Source organism: Drosophila yakuba, chromosome 2R (genome assembly GCF_016746365.2).
Source record: "Drosophila yakuba strain Tai18E2 chromosome 2R, Prin_Dyak_Tai18E2_2.1, whole genome shotgun sequence".
Taxonomy (NCBI): domain Eukaryota; kingdom Metazoa; phylum Arthropoda; class Insecta; order Diptera; family Drosophilidae; genus Drosophila; species Drosophila yakuba.
Genome location: NC_052528.2, coordinates 17672171 through 17697474, shown reverse-complemented (window position 1 = coordinate 17697474; position 25304 = coordinate 17672171). Strand labels below are relative to the sequence as shown.

Here is a 25304-nt window from a genome sequence, read left to right as displayed (position 1 = left end):
AGGGCAGGGCGGAGGAGAAGGAGCACGGTCACACGACGGAGGCACTTGGATAACAAACAAACGAAATATGCAAAACTGCATCCAGGCAACCAGGCATCCAAATCCAACAGCCAACGGCCTGCTAACAAGATGCCAAACGGCCAGGGGATTCGCCTTCGACGTGGCTCCAAAACTCATGAACTGGCTAAATATTAATCAGCCATGGGAGCTGGAAACCCCAAGCTCCGATCGGGAGCTTCGAGCTGCAGATCTGCAGATCTGCTGAACTGGAGAGCCAGAGAGCCGTAGAGCCGGACAGCAAGTGAGTGGCCGCAGTCAGCATCGAAAACGATTAATTCGCAGCAGGAGACACCTCGCCAATGACCTGCGCACGGACCAGATGGAGATGGAATCGAGATGGAGATGGAGATGGATAGGGTTAGGGAGATGGGGCGCAGATGGGGACGGAGATGGAGCTGGAGCGACGATCGAGATGGCCAGTACTTTTCGCCAGATCAGAGATGGCCAAAATCAGACCAGTGATCACAGAGCAGATTGATATTTAAATAGGTTTGTATGAATATCTTTCGTTAGTATAATTTATATATAACAAAGAGATATATATTAATAATAATAAACCAAATTATAAATTTTCAAAATATATCTTTTATCAATACCCACTCATCACTATCTGTTGGCTTTGAGCCCGGCTTCTCATTCACTTTGTGTTGCAACTTTCGCGGGGGGCCTTGCGATTGTGCGGCTGGAGAATTGAATTCTTCGCCCAACTAATTGCCATCGAAAATGCTGATTGACTCAAATCCCTGCGGACGTTTTCACAATTTACGCAAATCCCTCAAAATTAGAGTTTGCCGTATGCAAACATACTATGCGATGCGCGAGTTCTCGTGTATGAGTTAAGCTTTCCTACATTTCTTTCTGCGTTGTGGGGATGGCGACTCCAAACTGCTGCTGGCTGCTCATCATGGCAAATGGTAAAGTCATTTCTCATGTTGCCAAGATTTATGGCTTCCACCTTCTGGAGTCGCATGTGGAAGCCGCCGCCGCCGCCTCACAAACGCCTCAGAATGTTGCTGCTGTACGGAGCAAAAGGAGCAGCAGCAGCAGCAGCAGCAACTCACATGAAGAAGTCTCCGAACTGCAAAGAACAAACTGCCATTCGCACTAAAATTGAATTCTGCTCCGTTGCTCGCATCCCGCTATGATTGATCACTAAATTGCACAAGCTTAAGCCCGACGCGAGCCCACAAAACATGATGGAGATGGCGATGGCGATGGCGATGGAGGAAGACCAGAAACAGGGAGTTGGGAGCTGAGAGCTGGGAACTGGGAGTCAGGAATTGGGAACTGAAAACTGGGGTATGAGGTACTACATGGGATCCAGAGGGGCGTCTCGCATTTTTGTTGCATGCTTACAATCAGATCTGTCAGATCAGTTTCCTCTTCTCGCGGCCGAGGATCGCCTGTTTCGGTTGCCTTTTTGGCAGTTTTGTTTTGTTTCACCGATTCGGCGGCTTGGCGGCTTGGCGGCTCTGCACTGGCATTTATTTAATCCGACCCATCCCAACAATCCGGCAGATCTTGGGGGGAACTGGCGGATCCTGCCAGTCGAAGAGGGCGTGCCAGAGGGGCGTTTTATTGTTATATCGACACCAGTAGTTTCGTTGTCCAGTTGCCCGTCATTTGCATTAGGGCGTCCGCCATTTCCCGGCCAGTTGATTTGCTGGTGATCTGGTTGATCTGCTGGCGGTGGGACCACCACCAAATGGTCCATTAAAATCGCTCATTGAAAATATTTTAAGTGTTTTTTTATATGTCATTTTATGGCTGGATATGGGAATGGGTAATGGGTGATGGGGGTTTTTTTGTCTTTTATTGAGTGCGCCCGAAGCTTCGAAGCCTCAGTTACAGCGGCAGAATTTGTTTATCGTTAATGGTGCCGGGCAGCCATTTACGACGTGATTCTGTGATTTTGTGTGATTCTGTGTGATTCATCACATCATCACCCAACGAGCATTCTCACTCACTTTGGAAGCAGTTTCCTGCCTTATCTCATGTGGCTTCCGTTGGGCGCCGCACATCAACGGCGATCGAGAGCATAAATCGATCGAGCCATAAAAATGCAAATGCATTAATAATAGTTATAATATCGAATGTGTTAAGCTGATCCAAATAGGGGCTAGCATTTTCACACCTCGACAAGAGGCAGTTGGTCGTTGCAAAGATGCGAAGATGCGGCTACTGCTTATGGACTCGATTTCATTTATGGCCAATACAACAAACTTCCACCATAAAACGGTTAGAAAGCTCCACACTCCCAACGAGCGAGTGTATGTGTGTGAAATTAACTTATTGCCTTTTATTGGCAGTATAAACAACTTGGCAAACATTTTTCAGCCTGCCCATTTGTTATGGAGCTACTTGTCCAACCGGAAATGCGACTCGCCGTTCTCGGCATCTCCACTCCACTCCGCGTGGCCCTCGCCCTTCCCAGGAATCGCCTTCGATGGCATCGATGGAAGGCACACCACAAATCGCAGCGCCGAAGCTGGAAGCGCCACAGAACTCCTGGCCAAAAAAATTTGCATATGTAATGGGGATCTAAGCGATCGCTGGGGAAAATCGCCATCTTAAATCAGGCATTAAAGTCGCGCTTAAAGCGGCGGTTTCCTTCGTGCACACTACTTCCTCAAGCAATTGCCTACATAAATTAACAACTGTCAAAATAAGCAATTGCCATCGCATATAGTTCATAATTGTTACATTTACGCGGGTTTTTATTTGGCAAACAGTTGCCTTGAAAGTTAATTCCAATTGGTAGTTCAGATGTTCTAACTTAAGCTGAATATACTAAACTTTTGAAGAAATATATGTATTATTAGGATTAATTCTTACAATTATACTATATTACAATTTTTATTGTTTATATTATTTTACGCTTAGCTACAGTTTCTCCAACAAGCAGAATTATTCAAGGATAGACTGAATCCAGCTCCCTGCTCCAAGCCGTTGGAACTACGCTGCACAGCTCCCATTTGCATGCCACACTGCCAATGGCCTAGAGATGTTCGTGTTGCTGCTGTTGCAGTTGCTCTTGTTGTTGCTGCTGCTGCTGCGGCTGACCTAACAACATGTTGCTGTTGTTCCCGAGGGGGCGGCGGAGAGTGGAAGAGTGGGAGGAGCAGCTCTGGCCAGGCAGTATGTTGCGATGATATCTCTTTTAGTGTGGAGATGCAGCAGCAGCATCGGCAGCAACAGCTTGTGGGTCACTAGCAGCGCAAGATGTTGCTGCTGCTGCAGCTGTGTTGCGCGCATTTTAATTGAATTAACATTTTTACTAGTGTAATGATTTCAATTAGTTTGCACCTCGCCATGTATTGTCAGGCTGCCTGGGTGCAGACAATGTTGCTGCTGCATTGGATGTTGCTGTTGCTGCTGCTTCTACTGCTGCTGTTGCTGCTTCTACTGCTGCTGTTGCTGCTTCTACTGCTGCTGCTTCTGCTGCTGCTTCTGCTCCTGCTGCAGCTCCGACATTCTCCAGGCATTCGACTTGATCTCGATGTGCTTGGCCTGCCTCCTTCTCGATTTGGCTGCCGGCTGCTCTCCGCATTTGCATTAATTGCTTGTTGCTGTTGCAACTCCAGCGCTTGCTGCTGTTGCTGTTGCTGCTGTTGCTGTTGCTGCTGCTGCTGTTGCTGTTGCTGCTGCGGCTGCGGCGGTGACTGTTGCTGCTGCACGTGTTTGTTTTCTGGCATTGTACTCGTGTTTGGCTTACTAATGGCTTAATAGTTTTATTGCCGCATCGATTTGCATTCGAGTTTGGTCAGAAGTCGAATGCCGCGAGGCTCTTGAATTCCCTCCACTTGGTTTCTTGTTTTTCGTTCGCTTTTGACCCGAATGAGGACACATTTTTCTCACCCACCCCCCCGCGTTCCACCACCCCCCGCGTTTGTCAACTTGTCGCTGTGTGTCATTCGCCGGCTTATCTGCCCAGTCGCATTCATTTTCGATTTTATTTCTGCCTGCCTTTTGACATCGGCTACCCCTGATCCAGTCCTGCCCAGCCCAGCGGCCTGCGTCGGCGTTTGCTAAAAGCCCAGGCCCAGCGCTGATAACAACAAAAAGTACACCGGGAGAAATAAGCTTAAGCGAGCTTAAGCCAAGGTATATAACACTAGTTTATGGTATTAACCTAACTAACTTATTTATGCATGCAAACATAAAGTTTGTTCAGTTTGATGAGTGTTTGATACATGTTACATGGCCAATGGCACAAAGGTTACCTACACATCATGGATTATAAATCTTCTTACTTTTTATCTAGTATTTTTAAGAATTTACTTGAAATTTCTTCAAGTGCAGCTGGGGCAACCACTGCATCGGCATCTCTGCTGCTTGGTCCTGGCGGGCATGCATTAACTTTAAGTGTAGGTTACTGATAAGCGTGCCTCGGCATTGGTGATGCATGGTCATCGTCCGCCCGATTCCCAATGCCCAACTCCCAATCCCAATTCCAATCCCCTTGGCCAGCCCCCCAGTCCCTGCTGTTTTGTGCCACTTTTCGTGGCCCTACATCCTGCGATTCGCGATGGCCAGCAAAACGAGTTTGTGCTCTGAGTCTTTTGTTTTATGCGCTGATCTTTTTTTTCGGACTGTGATTTTGGGGCCAAATCACTGCATATGCATAAATAAATGCGATAAGGCTTACCAACCCCCTCTGCCCCCCTCCCTTTTGTGGCGCGCCCCTCTTTTGCATATTTGTCGATTTGTCGTTGTCCCTCATTTCGTCGCCTCACCTCCTGGCGGCCATCTCCTCGTCCTCATCCCCATCCTCATCCTCGTTCTCGCTCTTGGCCCCCTTGGTCTCCTCGTGCCATGACATACGATGTGTTGGCGCTGCAATTCGCCCAGATGGGGAATACATTAAGAAGTCGGACTGCAACTGGTCCCATCGCTGCGCTAAATTGATATTCTGGTTTTGGGCTTGTCCGTTCTTTTCAGCTTTTTGCCGCTCTCTTCATTGCCGAAGCATAAAACTCGCACAAATCAGCGTTAAAAATTAATTGTCGGTTATTATCGTGGATTATTCATAATTTATTCTAAGCTCCGTCTGCAACAGCACCGATTCACAACCGAAGTTATGCATTCGTTATAAATTAAGTTCCACTCGTAATTATGGTCATTTGGCAAGTGTTTACTTTGCGCTTAGACCGGGCGTGACTTCCATTTGTCTTCATAACAAAAGGCGAGCAAAAGGGAGCCACTATAGTGGCTCATTTGCATAAGAGAGTGGAGCCACTGAACTGCGGATCTGCCATCCACCAGCCACCAGAAATGTCAGAAACACATGTAATGCGCCTAATTACGAGTCTGCCTGCACTCGAGCTGCCGAAAGTGGCTCAGATCGGGGCCAAAACCGCCAGCGAGTTGGCAGGAGGCGGTTTCGAGTGGACAGGATGGGCTTTCATTTCATTTTTAAAGTGGCAAAGTTGTAGGGCACTTCCAAATAACTTCCTCATTATGCTAACTTCCTACTTAAAATATACTTAAATATACTTCAAATTTCTATGCTTTCTTAAGCATTCCTCCACTAACTAAAACCGCTCCTGTGTCCACTTCTGCAGTCCCTGCCCAGCGATCAATAAAAATCTGGCAGGCTGAGTCATGTCCGCCGCTCGCCATCCCGCTGCTGTGCCCACTTGTGCCATCAAGGGGCTGGAAAATAAGAGCAGAGCAAAGCCAAAAATGCAGAAATTTATATGGTAACAACTTCGAGGAATTTGTCAAGCCAGAAGATGGAGATGCTGAGCCTGAGTCGCATGCGAGGCCTTGCATTGTCTTCATCCCGATGCGTTTCGTTTCGGTTTCGTTTTGGGTTTCGGTTTTGCCGCGCTGAGGAAGGGGATCTGTTCTTTGGGTCCATTAAATGGGCAACAATTTGTTTTGGGCAACTGTCACACGAGTTGGCACAATTACAGCTCAGTCCTGTCAGCTTTTTGGGCCCTTCACTCGCTCTGTGCTTGCCATCGTTTTCACTGCGAAAACTTAATTAACTCGTCGCTGTCTCATTTGAGTCGTCAGATTTCAAGCTGCAGCTGCCTTTCTCCCCCAAAAGCCGCAATGCCTTCCCTGATCATTGCCCATGCGTTTTGTCATCTGCAATTTCAGCTGCTCGAATTACTGACAGTTTTTGATATGTGCCGTGGGTGGCATTAACAAATGGGTGGCTGACTCTGTGGGAAATGGATGAAAGTTGGCCGGCACTGGCAAAAGGAAAAACCGCTGAAGCGCAAAACCAACTCACTGAGCTTTCTTGTCCGCCCTTCGCTTTCGCTTGTGGTCGCCTCCAATTTCCAGCCATTGGCATTGTTCGCATGGCGCACTTGGCACATACTTTGGCCAAATTGTAAATTATTTGCAATTTCTCAATTTGCAAATTGCCCGAATTAGCCGGACACATCACCGTGCATCCAGGACAGCAGTTGGCTTCGCCACTGGCACTGGCAGTGGCAATGGCAATGGCACCCACCCAAGAGGTGATGGTCATGGCATTGGTCGCAACATTTTGATGGCGCATGCGGCATTTATGCTGATTATGTTGCATATAAATTCCTGCCCCTTCCGCGCCAGCCATCGCACAATGTTTACATGCGAACGCATCGTTGTCCACATCCACATCCACATCAAGGTACTGGAGCTGGTGCTGGTGCTGGTACCTCGTCTCAAGAGCCAACCCCGTCTCCACTGGGCCGCGGTTCATAAATTTAGCCGCTGCTCCGACTTTAACTCGTTCAACGCACTGCTGCCAGGGGACAGGCCAACAACAAGAGCCAAACAAAGGCAGGAGGAAAACGCTGGCCAGAATAGCCTTCGCAAAACTATGCACTTCGAGAAACTAGTGGTGCCAAGCAGCAAAGATAGTTTAAAGCCCTTGGCCTTAAAAGCATTGAAGTGCGCAAGTATTGAAATACATATAATTTATATAGCATTAAAATACATATAAGTTATATAGCCAAGTAATCCTAGTTGTTGATTGAATTACTTGACAAGAGCTTGAATTTTCCCAGTGTAAATACCCTTGGGGCAGCAGGAGCAGCTCCTCCGTGGGTTAGGTTAGGTACGAGGCTGGGTGCGAGTGGGCAAACATAAAGTTGCATACAAATTGCTGACTCGTCGCCGGCCACTTGCTGGCGTTGGAGATGGAGCTGAATCTCGGAGCATGGAGCACCGTTGATGGTGCCCCTTAGACCGCTGGCATCTCGCAACTAGCAACTCGCATCTCGCGTCTTTGGCAAACACATTTTAGCCTTTTGAGCGCGCCTTGACGACAGATTTAGACGTTAAGCAGCCGCGTTAAGTGTCCCCTGGGAAAACGCGGCTAAGCATGCTCCGTGTTGACAAAACGACTCGGCAGTTGTAGCCACAGCCTCAGTTGCTGTTGCTGTTGCTCATGTTGCTGCGGCTCTTGTTGTAGCTGCTGCTGCTGCTGCAGCTACTGCCATGTTGCTCGAGTGCTGTCGCTGTGGCAATTTGTATAGCCATAGATGCAATCGCTGTACCAAATTTTAACACCATTAACTGACCAGCGGCAAGTCTCTTGTTTTTTTTGTGTTTTTGCGGCCATTTAGTTTTGCGGCTGTGCGAGGCTTTTAGCAGCTCTCGGCTTGTTTGTCTCACTTTGCTGCATATTTTCGCGCCTAATTTGCGCCGAATCGGGATCGTGCGGCATGGGGCACAGCCCCACCCGAAACCCAAAGCGAAACTGAAAACGCAGCTGGCCCCCCAATTTTGTGGGGGGTGCCTGTCGCAACATCTCGATATGCCAGCCGTGTGGGGATTGTTGGGCCAAAGCTAAATGGTGCTCACTGGGCAATTGCACATGGACCGCACAACCGCAGAACTTTTGAGCGGATTGCGGATTGCGGAAAGCAGAACAATGATGATTGATAGCAGTCGAAAAGGAGGGTATAGAGCAATCAGCAGCTTGTGGTCAGCGAAATGTGAGCCAGCCTCTCATCGGCAAATGGCACATGTGACAAAACAGCAACAAAATGTCATAATGTCATAATTAATACGGACAGAGAGCCGCGCTGCTTGCAGGAAAATGCGTCTGGTATCCCGGTCTTGGGTTGGATTAAGCGCAAATTGTGTTTATGTTCAACACATAGAAACTGTGACAACTTAATATACGAGGAGCAACAAATCCGATTATAGGCATGACTTGATTTCATTTGCATCTTGCCAGCTGCCCCCCCGCTGCTGTATCCCCCCCCTTTTAGCCTGCTGCTCCTTCCGCGCCATTCCTGCTCCCCATCCTAATTGCAGCCCATGGACATAAAAATTAATTATAAATTCCATATTTGGCCGAGGGGAATGTCGCGAGTGTTGCTGATTTTATTGTTATGGGCAACCAGTTCTGACTTTGCAGCTGGGGGCAAAGTAGCTCCTGCGGCTTCGAACCGAAAAGAGCAAAAATTAAGAAGAAGAGGAAGAAAATCCAAACAAAAGACTCAGACAACGAACGCGGCGGCCGGTCAGCTATTCAGTTTAATTTAAATGGTTTTATAATTTATTTGATGCCCGCTCAGCTCACGGAGACCACACAAACACTCGCCTCCACCAACCCAGCATATATCGCACATATACCACAAATTATCTTGTGGCCAGTTAAAAAAAAAAAATGTTTAATTTTACATAAAAACCGAGCAGCAGAGAGACAGTGCCAGTCTGTGGCACTGGAAATGGTAACCAAATCCAAATGAGCCTACAAATGCGATAAATTTGTACAATAAAAAACAAAACTGATTTCCGTCTAATGCGATTGACACCTAAAATACAAACAAAATGGAGTTGAACCCAGCTCGTTGCCCGCTTTGTTTCGCTTCATTTCTAATTCCAACTCCAAAACCAATTCCAATACCAATTCCAATTCCTGTTAAATCAAACAAAACAATACACAAAACACACGAAAATAAACCGAACTACAAGATACATAAATAATGTTATTAAAATAGGCACACCAACACCACACTGTGGGACTGGTCAGGTCAGGTTGATTAGCTCATCACTTTGGGCCACTAAAAAAGCCACTTCCAGCTGACACTGATTGGTCGCTGTGGTCCACAACTTGACAACGAGTAGTCAGCCCAAAAGACACAGCCGCCGCGAGTGAGATGATCGGACATGGAGCCAGTCAGAACTTTGCTTCCTAACAACTCGAGCCATTTGATACCCTAGAATGGGAATTGGATTTTTAGGTATTTCAGCTCACATAAGAATAACTCAGAGTTGAAAATGAATTAACAATTAAAACGAAATCCGTAAAACCAATATGCCCCGTAATATCCCACATACCGTGTTTGAAAAATAAATAAATAAATGATTTCTTTCGGCCTTATAGAGTGGGCAGACACTGACTGTCTGTTTAGAGACAAACTGTCATTATTTATGGAATTAAAATGTCCAATCTCCCCACATATGCGTTGCTCCGATGTTCAACTTTGATCTCTGATCTCTGGGTCTTTGCATAAAAATGTCATCCCTTACGATTAATTATGTGTAGGAAAACATGATTCGATTAGGAATTTAAATTCCACAATTTCAGAACCCAGTGATTAAGATTGAGATCCTTCCGAGCAGAGTTCACGCTCCCAGGCGTTCAGTTTGGAGACCGGTCAGTCTCTGGAACAATTAGCCGACTGATTTATCTATCTGGAGCAACTGGGCAACTGGCAACTGACAACGTTGAATGCCCGGCACCGCTTACATTTGATTTGATGTGATGTGAGCGCCTACGAGCGAATGTGTTGCTGCAACAGCAACTAGCAACAGCAGCAGCACCAGCAACTAGCAACCAGCAGCAGCAACAGTTTGTGTTGTGGTGCAAACGCATAATCGTAAAATTTGCAGTGGAATGTTGCAATATTTTTCGCGAGTCGCAAGCAATTTGCGCGTGAATTATTCCAAACGTTGCATTACAAATGATTTCAGCAGCGACCACAACGACCAGCGTCTTTAATTGGCTCACAGCGAGGAAGTCATTGGCCCAGCAGCCAGTCGAGGCACCTCCGCCTCCTCCTCCTCCTCCTCCCCTTCCTCCTCCTCCTCCATATTCCCCTATATTCCCCCATCCGGCTGCTTTCCTAGCCCACTCCTTGTTCTCCATTCAGCCGCGAACGTGAGGCAGACAAAAGTTTAGGTTTTGGCCATAAAATCATATTCCATGAATGTCACACTTGAGCGGCAACCGAAGATGGGAAGCTGCTGGACGCGGGTGTTGCTCTTGGGCGCTGATGTTGCTGCGGGGTTCTGGTGTTGCTGCAGCTGCTGGTGGAGCTGATGTTGCTCTGGGTGCTACGACTCTATTAACGTGTCGAGTGCGTGAAACTTTTTGCAGGCTTCCATTTAATTTCCATGGCCGATGGCTGGTTGCATTTGCCTAAGCAGCCATTGTTGCCTTTTCGAATTGCTGCGGCTGCGACTGTTGCTGTTGCAGTTGCAGTTGCTTTGTTGCACACCCGGAGTCGTCAAAGTGATCGTGGTTGTCGTCTGCATCGTTGCTGCCATGTAGGTAATTCCTGGAAGTTAATTTCATTAAGAGCCACTAGCAATGCGCGGCGTATTTATTAGCCACACGATATATATTGTATGGGCCATGGCTTTGTTTTTCAAGGAATCTGCCGCCTGGCTGTTCCATGCATTTGTGGAATTCATCATCGTCGGCGACGACTGGCGGCCGTGGCAGCAACATCCCCAGCACAACCGGCATTTCCCCGCGAGCAACTGATGTTGCAATTTTCATAACTCATTGCCGGCATGCAAGGCAGACCCGGATCCGGTCGCGCTTGTTACCGCTAAATATGGCGCGAAATTTCCTTAAGAAAATAAAGAAATACGCGCAAGTGCGATTTCCAGTTAATAAAATTAAACAGCCCAACTCGGTGGCAAGGATTTATAAATAACGCACACCGCACTCCGCTGACCGCCCCACGGCCCCACCGCCCCACTTGTAAAATTCTTATTAATTCTGATTGCAAGGCAAGGATTTCTGATTCGCAGCAGGAACAATCTAGCCGAGATAAGAGCTGGGGAAACCTGGTTGCCAATGCAATGCGCCTCCATTTGGTCAGAGTCATGCCGACAAGTGTTGTACACGCATTCCAGATACTTTTCCATCATTAGCCGATCGTCGTTGCTGCTGTTTCTTGATCCGATCTGGGCAAACACCTGCCGCAAGTGGAGTGCATCGAATGCCGTTTGGAGAAAAAACATTTGAGCAAGTGTTCAACTGTGGCGATTCCCTGCAAGTGGGCTTTATTTGAACACGGATAACACGCAGCTTAAATGCTAGTCAATCTCAAGCTCAAGTTACATCAAGAAACAAGATTCATACAAAGACCGCAGTGGCGGGCTTGTTTACAAAACAAATCCAACATGGTATACAAACTAGGTTACAAATTCGAAATAAGAACAATGATGCTGGTCAGTAAAAGATCCAATAAACGCCGATTAACACAAGGACGACGAGTAGTATGAACACCTTCGACTTGATGTGGTACTTCTGCTCCAGGCTGTTCCACCAACGATTAAACGCAACGGATACGCTGTTGTCATCTGGACGCAAAGAGCGTCTGGCCAGAGGCTCATAGCCCAGAGAGCCGCTACCTACGTTTCCACTGGCAAGAGTGCGTCTGGAATACGGGCTGCTACGATCTCCAATACGTTCGGCTCTCAAACGAGCTAGATTCCTGGCAAAGGTGCTTTCGTACTGGTCTTCCTCCGCCTCATTGTCGTCGCTCAACTCGTTGGCATAGGTACGCTTATAGCTGGATGAGTAGGAGGCCACCGGTGGAGCCTCGGCAGTCACATAGCCTTGCGATGCAGTGCGCACAAAACTGCTATAGCGACCGGGTGCTGGGTTGCTCGCATAATCATAGGACCTACTGGAACTGGTGGCCTGCGCTCTGGCAGATGGCACAGATGGAGGCAGCACAGGAGCTGCTGTGGCTTCATAGACCTGTCGGCGTGGAGGTTCCACAAGCTTGCTTTTGAACTCGTAAGTAGTAGTTCCACTGCTTGCGAGCTTAGTGGGCTTCTGCCTGGCCGCGTGCTCTTGCTCCACCAGATCGGCAGCTTGGACTAGCTGCTCGTCCTCTTCCTCATCAGACTCCAGGACAATTAGGGAGTTGATCTTAAGGTATTTCTCCTCCCGATCAACGCGCTTCGACGAAGCCGGTTCCTCGACAATCGTTTGTGGCTTTCTCAAGGGCTCCACTACTTTTCTTTCAGGCGCCGATGAAGTGGTGGAAGTGCGCCGGGTCTGTATTGGTTGAGGAGCAGCAGTTGTTGGCTTTCTGGCGGCCACAGGCTCCTCCACAGGACGACGGCGCTCGACATCCTCGAGACGTTGACGCGCTGGTTCCTTGACCTCTGCAGCAGTAATTGTCCGGCGAGCCTTTGTGGCGGGCGCCACCTTGCCGTCCAGTTTGTCCACCGGCGTGGAGGCTGCCGCCGGAGCAGATGGACCCGTAGCTGCGGGAGCCAGGGTCTCCCGCCTGTTGCTCTTCTTGGGACTGGCGGCTGGAGACGCCTGGCCGCCAATGGAGGCGCGCAGACGCTTTACTAGCACCTTGCGGCTGCTGTCCGTCACGGGGATGTTGGGCAGACCCTGGGCCAGCATCTTGGCGCGCAGCTCGGCATTGGACAGAGAATCAAAATCGTCCACGTCAGCCATCGTATCCTGTATTCTAATCACACTTCTTGTAATTCGTTGAAAATTGAAATCGGCGTCGCTTTTACGCGGTGTGTGCTAAAATAGTGATGACAGTAGAATCACCTATCGACGGTACTGTTTTGGCGGTTTTACAACACTGAAGTGGGTTTAACATGTAACAGTTTAGTTGGCGTTTTAAGCAAGGACCACAAAACATTATAAATAACTAATCGCAAGTTTGAATAAATCGAACAAGTATGTATATTAAAGCATCTAAACTACATTTTTATACTATTATTTACAATCGGTATTGGCAAAAGACACAGTGATCCAAAAGTCACAGTTTAGCTCAGCCCTGTTTCGATAACACATCGACATCGATTGCGCTGCTATGGACTAAAAACTAAAACAAAAATCAACAAAAGCAAAAGGCAAAGTAAAATTATAAAAACTATTAAATGCCGACAGTGTTTTAAATACAAATATAGAGCCATATTCGCTTACAATTTGAAGAAAAGTACGAAGAACTTTCCCTGGGGCGGAAAGTGATTGAAAAGAAGAAATAGCATCCACCCACATACCTGGAGAGTATTAATCATGGACATCTCGAAGGCACCGAATCCGCGAAAACTGGAGCTGTGTCGCAAATATTTCTTTGGTAAGTGTAACTACCCGAAGTGAATGGGTTCTTTTTTAACCAAGTTAGTTACTATTTTGCTCCACCTTAGCTGGCTTTGCATTTCTCCCCTTTGTGTGGGCCATCAACGTTTGCTGGTTTTTCACAGAGGCCTTCCATAAGCCACCATTTTCGGAACAGAGCCAAATAAAGAGATGTAAGTTCATATATGAATACATTCCCATGCCATGCTATACAATATTTCATAATTTCTTCCTTCCGCCAGATGTTATATACTCTGCAGTGGGGACCTTGTTCTGGCTGATAGTACTGACTGCTTGGATAATAATCTTCCAGACAAACCGCACAGCTTGGGGTGCCACAGCGGACTATATGAGCTTCATCATACCCCTGGGCAGTGCATAAACATGACTAGATTAATTCGCTACTAACTTATGATATTAAAAAAGACTTCATTCCCATCAAAAAAACGTTTGTTATTAATCAATTGGAAACAAGAGAGTATCAATTCAAAAGCACAGGTTTTGATTTAATTACATATTTTTTATTCACATCTAAAGCTGTTTTTGTTTTTTATAATTTTCTGTATACTTTAAATATGTGTACTATATTTTGTTGAAATTTCTTAGCCGCTAGTTATGTGTTTTTTTTTTGTTCATATTCGTCCATATTTGAATGCTTGATTTAGCTTTAGTTAGCCATTTTGTGGATTACATTCTTTGCTTAGATACAATTTCATTGTTTCGAATTCAATTCAATGCGCTTCATCTCTCCATCACCCTTCTCTAAAATACATATTTTTTGTATAAAACTCTTGCTTGTACCTTTGCATAAGCCATTATGGTAATTTGTTAAACCCCATTTAATTGTTATGTGGTGTGTTTTTATCCGTGAGTCAAATGCTTTCTATGATTTGATTACAAATTGCATTGAGAATGTGTCAAAAAACCTAGCGACTCTAAATGGATGTAAGGAAAACACTCGCTGATCTACACATGAAGACATAATTCAAATTGCTATTAATCGGTAATTCGCTTTCATTTCGTTTGCCGTTTGCGGTTCACAGCATACGCTGCCAACACATATAGTACATTACAATATGATGCATTGTTTATAACATGAACTTGGTGGCAAAGCACTAAGCAGGGCCACCAAATCAATCAGTGGAACTAATTTACAATACAAAAGACTCGCTTTAAGGTATATTTACATTCAATACTTGTTTTATTTATAAATTCTAAAGAATCAATGTGTATTTGGGATAGGAAGCGGAAGTTTCGGGGGTCTGGATTCTTGTTCAGTTTTTGGGGGCTTAGGCTATAGAACATTAAGTGCCATAAATCACGCGTGTAGAGTCTATGAAGCGGCTAGTGAACTACTACACACCCACATTCACATAGATAATCCTTTAATTACATATATATCTCGCCATCGTTATCATATCATATATGCATATGCGTATAAATATTTAAAGTACAAATTGATGCTTAGAAACAATTAAAATTAATGTGCGGCTGCTGGCCGAAAAATTCATCGTAGTCATTTACGGAGAACTTATAACGTAGAAACTACGGATACGAGTAGTACACACACAGATATAGATTTAGATACACATAATATATATATATATTTATATTTATAAGAATTGAATGGGCGGCGCGCCCAATTTGTCTTTTAGATGCAAATCCCGCGCAGCTCCATCCGCAACACAGATAAGGATAATTAATACACACGCTAAATGCTAATCTTGTACGTTCTACTTGCATAATTTAATCATTTAGTTAAACAATATCCATACAGTTTTCTCTTTTCTTAGTTTCATATCTCTTTCGTTTAGTTTTTTTTTTACAAAGAAATCAACACACTACAGTATCGAGTTTGATTCGTTTTTTTCATTTTTTGTTTATGATTCATGTAATCTGTTTGTTGTTTGTTCATGTTCGGATTACGCCTCTCTCGTATGATATAAATATAAATATAGATATCTATATGCAGATGCAAATACACTTAGGAAAAAGTCGCTATATGTAGTTATGCTATATATATTTATATATGTATAGGTTGTATGTGGTAATAGTAGTGATACCTTAGGCTAGTTATAGTTAACCACATCGAACGAAACATCAAAAAATACTTATGCATATAAATAGTCGATTCTGTGTTCCTCTCGGTTCCACGAAAGGACTCGTAGAGGCAGCCAAAACTGCGACAGGTTTCGACGGGAAGAAGTTGGAATCCAACGGGGAACAAAGCCTTATCCTTCTCCCACTCTGTCTGTCTGGGGATCTCAGAAAATAGCAAATGCACTATGCACGGGCGGGCACCATGACTTTCCGCTCCACACTAGTTGTTCTTTACGTTATACGCCTTCTTCTCGTTGTTACCGTTCAGCGGATCTCATTTCGACGGACCCGGCGGAAACGGGTTTATCACAGCTACAGCAGCCGCCTGCTGGCTAGCCAAAACAGCCGCTAAGAGATTAAACATTCAAATGATTAGCAATCAACATTACGAACCAGATTTCTCAGCTGTGACTCACCTCCATAGGGCGCCGGGTACATGGGATAGCCGAGGCCGACGTGCGTGTGGTGGTGGGTGTGCACATGGCGCTGCGGTGGTGGGCTGCGTGAGTCGGCGGCACCTGCACCGCCGCCACCCGCTGCGCCATTACCGGCAGCGCCTCCCACTCCGCCCACGGCTCCATTGCCCGATGGCCCGTTCGGTGGCGGACCGCCGGGCATCGACTGCTTGTGGCCGTCCAATGACGAACCGGGCGTCACTCCGCCATGTCCTTTCGGGCCGGACAGATCCGGCTTGCTGCCGGGTGCCGGGCCCATTCCTCCGGGTGGTGGCTGTAGGTTCAGCGGCACACCGCCCGCAGACCCAGGTGCCGAGCCGGGCTGCTGGTTGGGACCGCTGCCTGGGCCGAGGACGCCGGAAACTGTTCCGGATCCGGGGCCGCTGCTCGTGGGTCCGCCTTGTTGAGGCGGCCCGATGCTGGGACTGCTGACGCTCACCTTGACGGGGCCGCTGCCGCTGGTGGGCGACTTGAGGGCCCGTTCGCTGAGCTCATGGATCTTGTGGGTGGTGTAGTACTGACTGGCCGCGTGGTGCAGTGCATCCAGCGCCTTGGTGCCGGTGTTTCGCGAGAGATCTTCTGGGGCATGGTATGGGCGTGGGATGGGCAGGTGGTACGGTGCCGTATTGTACGGCCCGGCGGCTGACATCAACACGTTGCGATACATCGGATGATTGGGATCAAACCCAAAGGGCGTCGGGGAAATGTATGAAGGGTGGAGGAAGTACTGCGACGTTGGTGGTGGTGGCGGGCCCTGCGTCTCCATGGTCGGCTTTTGGCCCTCCTGTTTCACCTTCAGCGGCTGATCGTCATCGCCGCCCTTTTGTTTGGGAGAATCCTTCGTCAGGTTGGTGGCCTTATTATTTGCCGCACTAGCCGCCTGTGATTGCTTTAACTTTTGCTGTTGTTGCTGCTGCTGCTGTTGTTGTTGCTGCTGTTGCTGCTGCTGCTGCTGGTGTTGTTGCTGCTGCTGTTGCTGGGCCTGGTGCTGCTGCTGCAGGTGCTGATGATGCTGCTGAATGGCCTGCTGTTGCTGCTGGGCAATTTGCATCTGCTGTTGTTGTTGCTGCTGCTGTTGCTGCGCCGATCCCATGCCGGGCTCATCCTTGTGCATCATGCCGGGATGAGGTGGAAGACCTCCGCTGGCAGCATTTTGAGCTGCCGCAGCAGCAGCGGCGGCTGCCTGATTTTGTCGTCCGGTGAACATGTAGTACCTGATGGGAAAAGATACACAAGTTAGTTTCTCACCTTCTTATTCCTTCACACCATTGCGTTTTACTTACCGTCTCAGCTCCTCGTCGCGAGCCTGCTGCACGGCCAGACTCATGGAATGGCGCTGGTAAATGGCGGGATAGGCGCCCAGTGCCTGCAGATCCTTGGGATGCAGGGCATGCGGCTGTTGTGGCTGCGGGGGCGGCGGCTGTTGCTGCTGCGGCTGAGGCGCTGGCTGCTGTTGCGGCGGCGGATGCTGCTGACCCGGATTTGAGTTTGGCTCCTGCTTGATCTCCTGTTTGGTCATCGGCTCCTGCTTGATCAGCTTGCTTGCTATCATCTGCGGATTACATAAAAACAAATTGCATTAGTTTAGCCGAAATATGATAACACTTTTAGGTACTAACCTGCTGCTGAGGCGGCATGTGCTTCGGCTGGTCGTGCGGACTGGGACTCTCCTTGAGACGCTCCTCCTTGATACTTATGCCGGACAACTGCTGCGCTTGTGAGCTGGGTGGCAGACCAGGATGTCCACTGAGTTTGGCGGCCTCCTCCGAAGCTACAATAGAAACTGACCCAAAGTTGGGGTCCACATTGTATGGATACGCAGGCGGAATAAAGCTAGGAGGAAAAAGAATGGTTAGTTATGCTATGGATAAGATACGGATTAAGCCAACACTTACTTGAAGGGATAGAAGTGGGGCATGCCTTTACCCGGTCCAGGACCACCTAGACCAGCTGCTCCCAAAGCGGAGAGACCACCCAAACCGGGTGGCAGGGTTCCAGGCGGCGGCCCAGCCACCGCACTGAGGTTGACCGGCGGCGGCTGAGATCCTGGCTGCGAGGTAGGCGGTCCAACCTCCTTGCCATTGTTTTCCTGAACCGACAACTGGCCCGGCTGCTGCTGTTGAGAAGGCGGCTGACCCGGCTGGGGCTGCGGTTTGGTCATCAGATCCAATGGTGGATCCTTGTTCTTGCCGCTGTAGTCTGCCAGATGGGCAGCCACCGATTGCTGACCAGGTGGAACTAGCAGGTGACTCGGGGGCTGTGAGGTAGGCGGAGGAGCACCCGGCTGCAATTGTTGCTGCTGCTGAGCTTGTGTCAATGCAGGTGGCAGTCCTGGTGGTTTGCCTGGCTCTGTCTGCACCATGTATTGCGGCTGTTGCTGCTGCTGTTGTGGTGGAGGTGCTGACTGCTGCTGCGCCGGATAGAACTGATACATTCCCGGCACATACATGTTGGGAGCCGGTGCTGGCGGTACACCAACGCCCACTTCCGTAGGCTTCTTGCCCATCAATTCGATGTGCTTGGCCGTCACCGCCTGGCCGACTGACTTGTCCAGCATTTCCTGTTCTGCAACTGGCGTGGAGTCATCGGAGATATCACTGTAGGCCGGACTCTGTACATCCTCGCGCGATACACGACCCTCAAAGTCATTGGGTCCCGGTGACTTGCGGTTCTTCTTTTGCTTGCTGCTAGCGGCACCCACGCCGACGGAGCCAAATCCGGGAGAGGTCTTCAATCCGGCCTGCTGGGCATAGGCCGATGGCGTCTGTTGGTCCTGCACATGACTCGGAGGCCTTGGAGGCGACTGTTGTGTCTGTGGATTAACCGATGGTTGACCTGGCTGTTGCTGCAGGGGATTACCCTCTGGCGGGCCAAAACGCAGAACTCCCGCTTTAACTAAAACGAAAATACCAAAAGGATTAGCTCGCTTGGTATAACTTAAATGGGTGAAATACTTACGTGCTCCCTGCTGCAAGAGGGCCTGCTGCTGCTGGTCTGACAACATGGCAGGCAATCCACCCATTAGTTGCTGTTGATGCTGCGACAGGGCCTGTCCGGAGATTCCAGCGGTGATGCTGCCTCCGGCAACTGGTTGCTGCTGTTGCTGCTGCTGCTGAAGGCTTGCCGCACTACCTCCTGGGACGAGCAACTGCTGTTGTTGCTGCTGTGTGGGAGGCTGTTGCTGTTGGGTCGCGCTATTTGGAACTGCCGTCAGCGGAAGATTTCCCAGAGGCAATACTGATGGTGCAGATTGCTCTGCTCCCGGTGTTGCAACTGCGCAGATGGGAGTTGGAGCTGGTGGCGTGGCTGGTGGGGGACCAGAAATAGGCGCTTGCGTCTCTACCACCGAGGGAGTGGTGCTGGGAGCGGCGATAGATACCGATCCAGTAGCTGGTGCCGAGGGCGCAACATTGCCATTGGTGACGGGGTTGCTTGAATTCGCGAGTGGCGCGTTTGGAGACACTGGCACAGTTCCCTGTCCCGCTGATGGTGCTGTCGCTGGTAGTGCCGATGATGCCACCGATGCTCCTGACCCGGTTCCACTTGCGACTCCTGGCGAGGGCGGCGTGGCCGGATCCTCGGGCGCCTGCATCGAGTCCTCGTCCATGGAGCTTGCGCCACCGCCCGCTCCGTGAGCATGAGACTGGTGATAACGCAGCCCATTGGCGTGCTTGTACTTCTTGCTGCAGTCCTGCTCGGGACACTCAAGCAGCACTGGGGAGATCGCGCAGGGCGAAGCAGTCTTACATTTCTTGGTGCTGATCTGCACATTGAGACCGGTGACCGGGTTGAGCAGGCTTTGCGGCTGCGTGGCCAGGCCACCGCCGCTGGCCGATATGGGGATGCCACTGGCGTTCACCATGTTCACTCCACCAGCCCCACCAATACCGCCACCAGCTGCTCCATCCGAGGCGTCGCCATTAAGCGGTGAGGGCGCCTCGTCCTTCGACTTGCGCTTCTCCGGCCGAGGTGGCAAAAATGCCGTTGGCGATGTGCTGGGCGTGGCCCCACCTCCGTTGCCCGATGAACTGCTGTTGCTGTTCGCTGCCGCATTACCGGATGCACTGCGTGTCGCACCGCGTCCCTTTGTGGCACCATTACGCAGCTTGGAGTGCACCTGAGCGTGTGAAAAGTAAATCTGTAATGATTTGAAAATATATACATAAACCATTTCAGTCTTAAATCCTGTTTGTTTTACTTACCGAACTTCTGGTTTCGGTGAAGTTGCTCAGGTCGGGAGTGAGACCTGCACTGCGTCCGCGCTTGCCGCGTCCCTTTGGAGTTCGAGAATCTAATTCTTCAGTTGGTGAATCACAGAATCTGGAAGACAGGAAAATGGATGAGTAATCTAGTAAACTAGCGATGTTTGCAATCTCCACAACTATCAAATATCTTCAAGCAAAACAAACCACATACAAACGTGGGAATCTTGATTGGCACATTAAGCACTTAATAAATAATCGCAAAAGTAAACAAACGGTAAATGATTGCTGTTGCATCAGATTGTTTAGACTTAAATTTACAAATGACTTAACAGCTTTGTGCAAATATATATAAGGCAAAAAGATAAGGTGCTGACAAATTTACTTAAAAACCACAGAGATTGGTTAATTAGGTTTCGCGTTCATATTTAAACCATAAGCTTCATTTCAAACTGATCCCCAAAAGAATGGGTAGAAAAGATAAATCAAAATAAAAATAAATCAACTTGCAACATAATATTGAAAGGCATCTTTATTCATTTATCTAGTCTCTACAATAATTTTGGAAACAGTTTGAAAAGCAAATAACCGTAAGCCTCAACTCAATTCCCAGCCACACCAACTCACCTTGGAGGAGCCCAATCGTGTCGGGTGCAGTCTAGCAGAGTGCCCACGTAGGTCTTGCCCCGCCACGTGACGTTGACCACAAGAACGCCGCCTTCGGTCTCGTGCCACACAATCCCTTCGAGGGTCACGGATGTGCCTGGTTCGCACGGACCCAGGCAGTCCGGTTCGGTGATGGTGCCCACCGAGGTGCCAATGCAGATGTCCACCATCTCCTTGCCGCCGCCTGCTCCGCTAGCGCCAGCCTCATGCTTCACCCTTTTGGCAGGCGGCGATTTGGTATCGTCGTCGCCAGTTCCTGTACTGCCCGCCGGCACCGAGATCGTGTGGTGCATGGTGGCTGAGATCATGCCGGGTGCCATCAACTTGGCCTGAGCCGCCGCCGCTGCTTTGCTCTCCGAACCGCCGTTGCCGCCAGAAGTGTTATTCTGACCTTGATTTGTGTTTGCTCCACTCCCACTGTAACTGTTGGAAGCGGCCGCTGCTGCCAGTTGCGCGGCAATGTGCGAGGAGATTTTGATGCTGCCGGCAGACTCCTTTCCCGGCGGTCCTGGAGCATTGGCACCTCCTCCAGAACCACCCACACCACCGGCACTACTGCTGGCCATTTGAGAGGCGGAGGAGGAGGCTGCTCCGGTCGCCGCCAGAAGTGAGGCAGCCGCAGGCACCACGTTCGAAGGTGAACCGGCGGAAGGAGAGCCCGCTGAAGGTGTGAACACACCCGGTGGCACTGCTGACATGGAGGATGAGCCACCGGTTTGCCCAGTGCCGGCACTCGAATTAGCATTGCCTCCGGAGTTGGACATGTGTGCGGCACGGCGAATGCAGGCATGATGGGAGCAAGGAGCTCCTACCTCTCCGTTGCATGAACAGGGAGATCCACCAGCTCCCGTACCGGAACACTTCTCAGGTGTATCCTTCTCGCCGGCCGCCGATGCAGCAGCTGCTGACTTGTCCACGGACATGCGATTGGAATGTGCGTTCTTGTCCTTGGTCTTCTCCCGCCGATGACCGGAACTTCCGCGTTTAGTGCCCTGCGGCGTAGACTGACTGCCACCGGAGGATCCCCCTCCGCTGGCATGACTACCGGCATTGTTTTGGCTGCCTCCTCCGGAAGAGGAGGAGCCACTACCGGTACTGGCATTGTTTAGATGCTTCTTGCTGCTGCTCGATGAACTGCCGCTGCTGGAGGAGCTGCCGCTGCTTGCGCTGCTCGATGAATTGGTGCTCCCCAGGGAAGATGCGTTGGTGGAACTGGAACCGGAACTCCCATCCTCGTTGGCCGAGTTATTGGATCCGGCGCCCAGGGCTCCGTTCTGTTGCTGATCGGTGGCCTTCACAATCTCGTGTTTGGCCTCCGAGCTTTTGGTGCCCGGCTTGGTGCGCTTGATCTTCATTTTGAGTCCTTTGTCGAGCGTCGCTTGGTGGTCTATGGACATCTTTGCGCTCGATTTGCCACTGGAGGAGCTGGAGCTGCTACCGCTACCGTTTCCGCTGTTGCCGCCTTGCGAACTCGGCGGCCCACCGGCACTTGTGCTGTTGTTGTTCCCGCTACCGCTGGCGGTGTTCCCTGTGCTGCTGCCCGAGCCGCTGCCTCCGCTTCCGCTGCTGCTGTTGTTGCTGTTGCTAGTGTTGTTGCCGCCGCTGCCGCTGCCCGTTTGCGAGGACATGCCGCCAGCGGAGAATTTGGAGCCCTGTTGTCCACTGCCAGCCGCTAAAGCTGCTGCTGCTCCTGCCGACGAAGACACTAAACTGCCGCCCTTGGAGAAACCGGCAAATGTCGAGGATGACAATGTGCTGCCGGCTCCAGCTCCCGCTGCACCGTTTGTGTTTCCGCTTCCACTCCCCGATCCACTCAGGGACTTGGAGTTGCTGTTCAGTGGACTCGGACTGTTCAGTTGAGCCACCAAAGCGGACTTGTAGCCCTTGGAACTGCTCCCACTGCTGCTCGAGTTTGAGTGATGGTGGTGATGGTGATGATGCTTCCCCGAAGATGAGGAAGATGTGGAGGACGAGGAAGAAGATGATCCCTTGGCCACCACGTTCGCACTGCCACCACTGGGCGTCGCAGCTGCTGAGGAGGATGAGGAGGAGTTAGCTCCGCCAATGGCCACCGGCTGGCGTGTGAACTTAATTGTGGTTGGCGATGTGGCCGACAAATTGCTGTGCAATGTGGTTTTGTGCGATTTATGCGACGATGAGGATCCCGCCGTTGCTGCTGAGGATGACGAGGATGAAGCGCCGCTCTTGGAGGATGATGAGGAGGATGTGGAGGAGCTGTTTGCCTGCTTGGCATTTAGCGCGGTAGCCTGGTTGCCACCACCCGAAGAATGCGCGGACTTCTCAATATCCGCGTCCAAGTCGTCCAGCAGCTCTGGTATGCCGCCAATGTTCCACTCGTCCTCGTACTCAAAGTTCGTGTCCTTCGACTCGCTCGAGTTGGAGCTGCTCGACGAGGAGAGCGACGAGGAGGAGGAGTTGCAAGCAGTGCTCTTGCCAGCTAATTGTTCTGCGGAAAAGGATAGGTGGATTAGATTAGAGTTGTCGCCTTAGTGCATAGAGGTCAGTGGCGTACAAAAGGGGGTTCTATTTTCGGGGCATGAGTTGCAAAGTTTAATTATTTTCCTAAGCTAACCAGTAAATGAGGTTAGAGAAACAAGGGTATCAATAACTACACACTTAAGGGTGTGTGAAAACCCCTTTTGTTGTAACTTAATATTGAACCCCTGAAAACGAATGCTGCCTGCGCCTCTGTTGATAAAAAAGCGGGAGGCAGCGAGAGATTTGCAGTTACTTACTCGTATTTGTGTGCTTCTTGATCGCACTGGAATTGTTGTTGTTATTGTGCCGATTATTCGCCGATGCTGCGGCTGCGTTTGTTGTTGCTGTTGCCTTCGTTTTGTTATTGAAATTCAGCGCTTGATTCGCCGTTGTCGCCGTCGTTGTTGTTGCTGTTCCTGTTGTTGCCGTTGTAGCTGTAGCTGCTCCTGCCGCACTTAAATTAGCTAACAATTTATTATTCTTAGTATTGCTTTCCGTTGCTACGTTGCTGCTATTCAGGGCCACCTGCGATTGCACAAAAAAAAAAAGAAATCCAACAAAATAAGTTGCAGCTCATGTATGGGTGTGCGTGCGTAAGTGTGAGGAGTAGGGCATGAGTAAAGAAAACTCAAAAAAAAAAAATGAAAAAAAAACTCAAACAGAAATTGTTATTTCTTTCGCCGCTTTCGCTCTTTACCTTTGCCAACTTTTTTTCCATTCCATAACCATAATTAGTTTATAGTTTTGTGCGTGCGTATATATTTAACATTAAACTTACAAGAAAAACAAAAAAAGAAAACAATAAATAAATAAGCAACGTCGTATTTCTCTCGATTATTTTGCGCGAGCCTTCTCCGCGGCGTCCTTTTTCGTTTGGCGGATGAGACTGAACGGAAAACCGACAAAAAAAAAAGGTGAAGAAGAAGAGGAAAGAGCCGGAGAGCAACCACCGAAAACGGGCGAAGAGAGGGAGAGCGTGAATATGAGAGCGGCAGAGAGGCGGCGGAGAGACGAAGGCAAACAAAACAAAACGCTTTCAGTGTTGGAAAACACTGACCGTTGATCTCGGTTGCTTACTTTTTGTATTTCACCCTTTTTAACTAATAAATCAGTTTCCTGAACTGACCCAATAAACCCATATACAAAAGAGTAAAGCGTGTAGTTCGCTGGTCAGTTCGTTATCGCCACTTTCGCTTATCGCACACTGCAAAAGTGTAGTGGCTACTTGAGAAACTATCCCGAAAAAAAAACCGCCACTCGAGTGGTCCCAAATGATGACAATAAAATAATTACGCTCTTATCTATCGCCCACTAAATACAGTGAAGGGACTTAAAGAGTTTTACCAACTATCAAAGGTCCTATAAAAACTATAAGCACTTCCCACTAGTTAGTAGCTGAGCAGTACCGTTATTACTGTCAATAAAAAAGTAAAATATAGTAAAGTCCAATATGACACTGTAAACTTCACCTGACGTCTTTGCTTATATACATATCTACATCCATAAGATACATATGTATTTGAAAAGTTTAGCTTTGTAGTAAAAACGAATTTCAATTTAAAATACGTTTTAAATATAAAAGTAACTGATAAGAAATCAATACTGAGTATGATTGATTGAAACACTTCTGAAATGCTGTGTGGATAGTTTTCCCCTTAGGGAATTGAGTTTGCTTACCTTATTCGGGTGGTGGCTAGTGTTCGCCTCGTTACGTCTCATTGACTCCATGCAGACGCAAACGATCGGGCGGCCGCACTGCGCGGGCGGCCCAAAGTACTACCAGTGGTGCCTAGGAACGTGCTGCCGGCGGATGAGCTGAACGGATGGCTTGGGCAGGTGCTGCGATTGCTGGATGCGCGGATGCGGATGACACTGATGGCACTGATGGCGGGTGGCGATGAGCTCGGACGCTGCCTTGTGTGACGATTGACTGATGACTTCTTAGCCAGGCAACGACACAGGGAGACACAGGGCCTCGGCCCTCGGGCCAAATGGTTCATTTTCAAAACT

At 49.0% G+C, this 25304-nt stretch overlaps 3 protein-coding genes across 5 annotated transcripts; 1 reads left to right on the top strand and 2 right to left on the bottom strand.

Moving 5' to 3' along the window:
* Positions 1–11282: 11282 nt before the first annotated feature.
* LOC6531115 (otefin) lies at positions 11283–12845 on the bottom strand. The gene has a single exon (XM_002091913.4). It carries the CDS (start codon positions 12731–12733, stop codon positions 11483–11485), a length of 1251 nt encoding a protein of 416 aa, XP_002091949.1. The 5' UTR covers positions 12734–12845; the 3' UTR covers positions 11283–11482.
* Positions 12846–13084: 239 nt separating this feature from the next.
* On the top strand, positions 13085–13819 carry LOC6531114 (gamma-secretase subunit pen-2). Its single transcript, XM_002091912.3, has 3 exons — positions 13085–13370; positions 13441–13545; positions 13615–13819. Exons 1-3 carry the CDS (start codon positions 13310–13312, stop codon positions 13752–13754), a joined length of 306 nt encoding a protein of 101 aa, XP_002091948.1. The 5' UTR covers positions 13085–13309; the 3' UTR covers positions 13755–13819.
* A 724-nt stretch (positions 13820–14543) lies between these two features.
* Positions 14544–25110, bottom strand: LOC6531113 (uncharacterized transmembrane protein DDB_G0289901). Of its 3 annotated transcripts, none has more exons than XM_039372764.2 (10): positions 24972–25110; positions 23552–23819; positions 20757–23262; positions 20130–20247; positions 18886–20065; positions 17823–18822; positions 17547–17760; positions 17211–17479; positions 15889–17141; positions 14544–15820 (listed from the first exon to the last, which is right to left on the bottom strand). In XM_039372764.2, exons 1-10 carry the CDS (start codon positions 25020–25022, stop codon positions 15747–15749), a joined length of 6933 nt encoding a protein of 2310 aa, XP_039228698.1. In that variant the 5' UTR covers positions 25023–25110; the 3' UTR covers positions 14544–15746. The 3 variants fall into 3 exon arrangements, with proteins under 3 accessions (XP_039228698.1, XP_039228699.1, XP_039228700.1); XM_039372765.1 differs by lacking the exon at positions 24972–25110 and adding an exon at positions 23992–24177; XM_039372766.1 differs by lacking the exons at positions 14544–15820; positions 15889–17141; positions 17211–17479; ... (3 more) ...; positions 20130–20247; positions 24972–25110 and adding an exon at positions 23992–24178 and having other exon boundaries at positions 20753–23262.
* Between the last annotated feature and the right edge of the window lie 194 nt (positions 25111–25304).

Bases quoted from the DNA above. Each gene is read 5' to 3' on its own strand.
- LOC6531115 (XM_002091913.4), bottom strand. From the start codon at position 12,733: ATGGCTGACGTGGACGATTTTGATTCTCTGTCCAATGCCGAGCTGCGC.
- LOC6531113 (XM_039372764.2), bottom strand. From the start codon at position 25,022: ATGGAGTCAATGAGACGTAACGAGGCGAACACTAGCCACCACCCGAAT. The intron at 23,820-24,971 runs GTAAGCAAACTC...GTGCAATCGCAG, and splicing joins CTAGCCACCACCCGAATAAG to GTGGCCCTGAATAGCAGCAA. The intron at 18,823-18,885 runs GTAAGTATTTCA...TTTTCGTTTTAG, and splicing joins CCTCTTGCAGCAGGGAGCAC to TTAAAGCGGGAGTTCTGCGT.
- LOC6531114 (XM_002091912.3), top strand. From the start codon at position 13,310: ATGGACATCTCGAAGGCACCGAATCCGCGAAAACTGGAGCTGTGTCGC. The intron at 13,371-13,440 runs GTAAGTGTAACT...GCTCCACCTTAG, and splicing joins GTGTCGCAAATATTTCTTTG to CTGGCTTTGCATTTCTCCCC. The intron at 13,546-13,614 runs GTAAGTTCATAT...TCCTTCCGCCAG, and splicing joins ACAGAGCCAAATAAAGAGAT to ATGTTATATACTCTGCAGTG.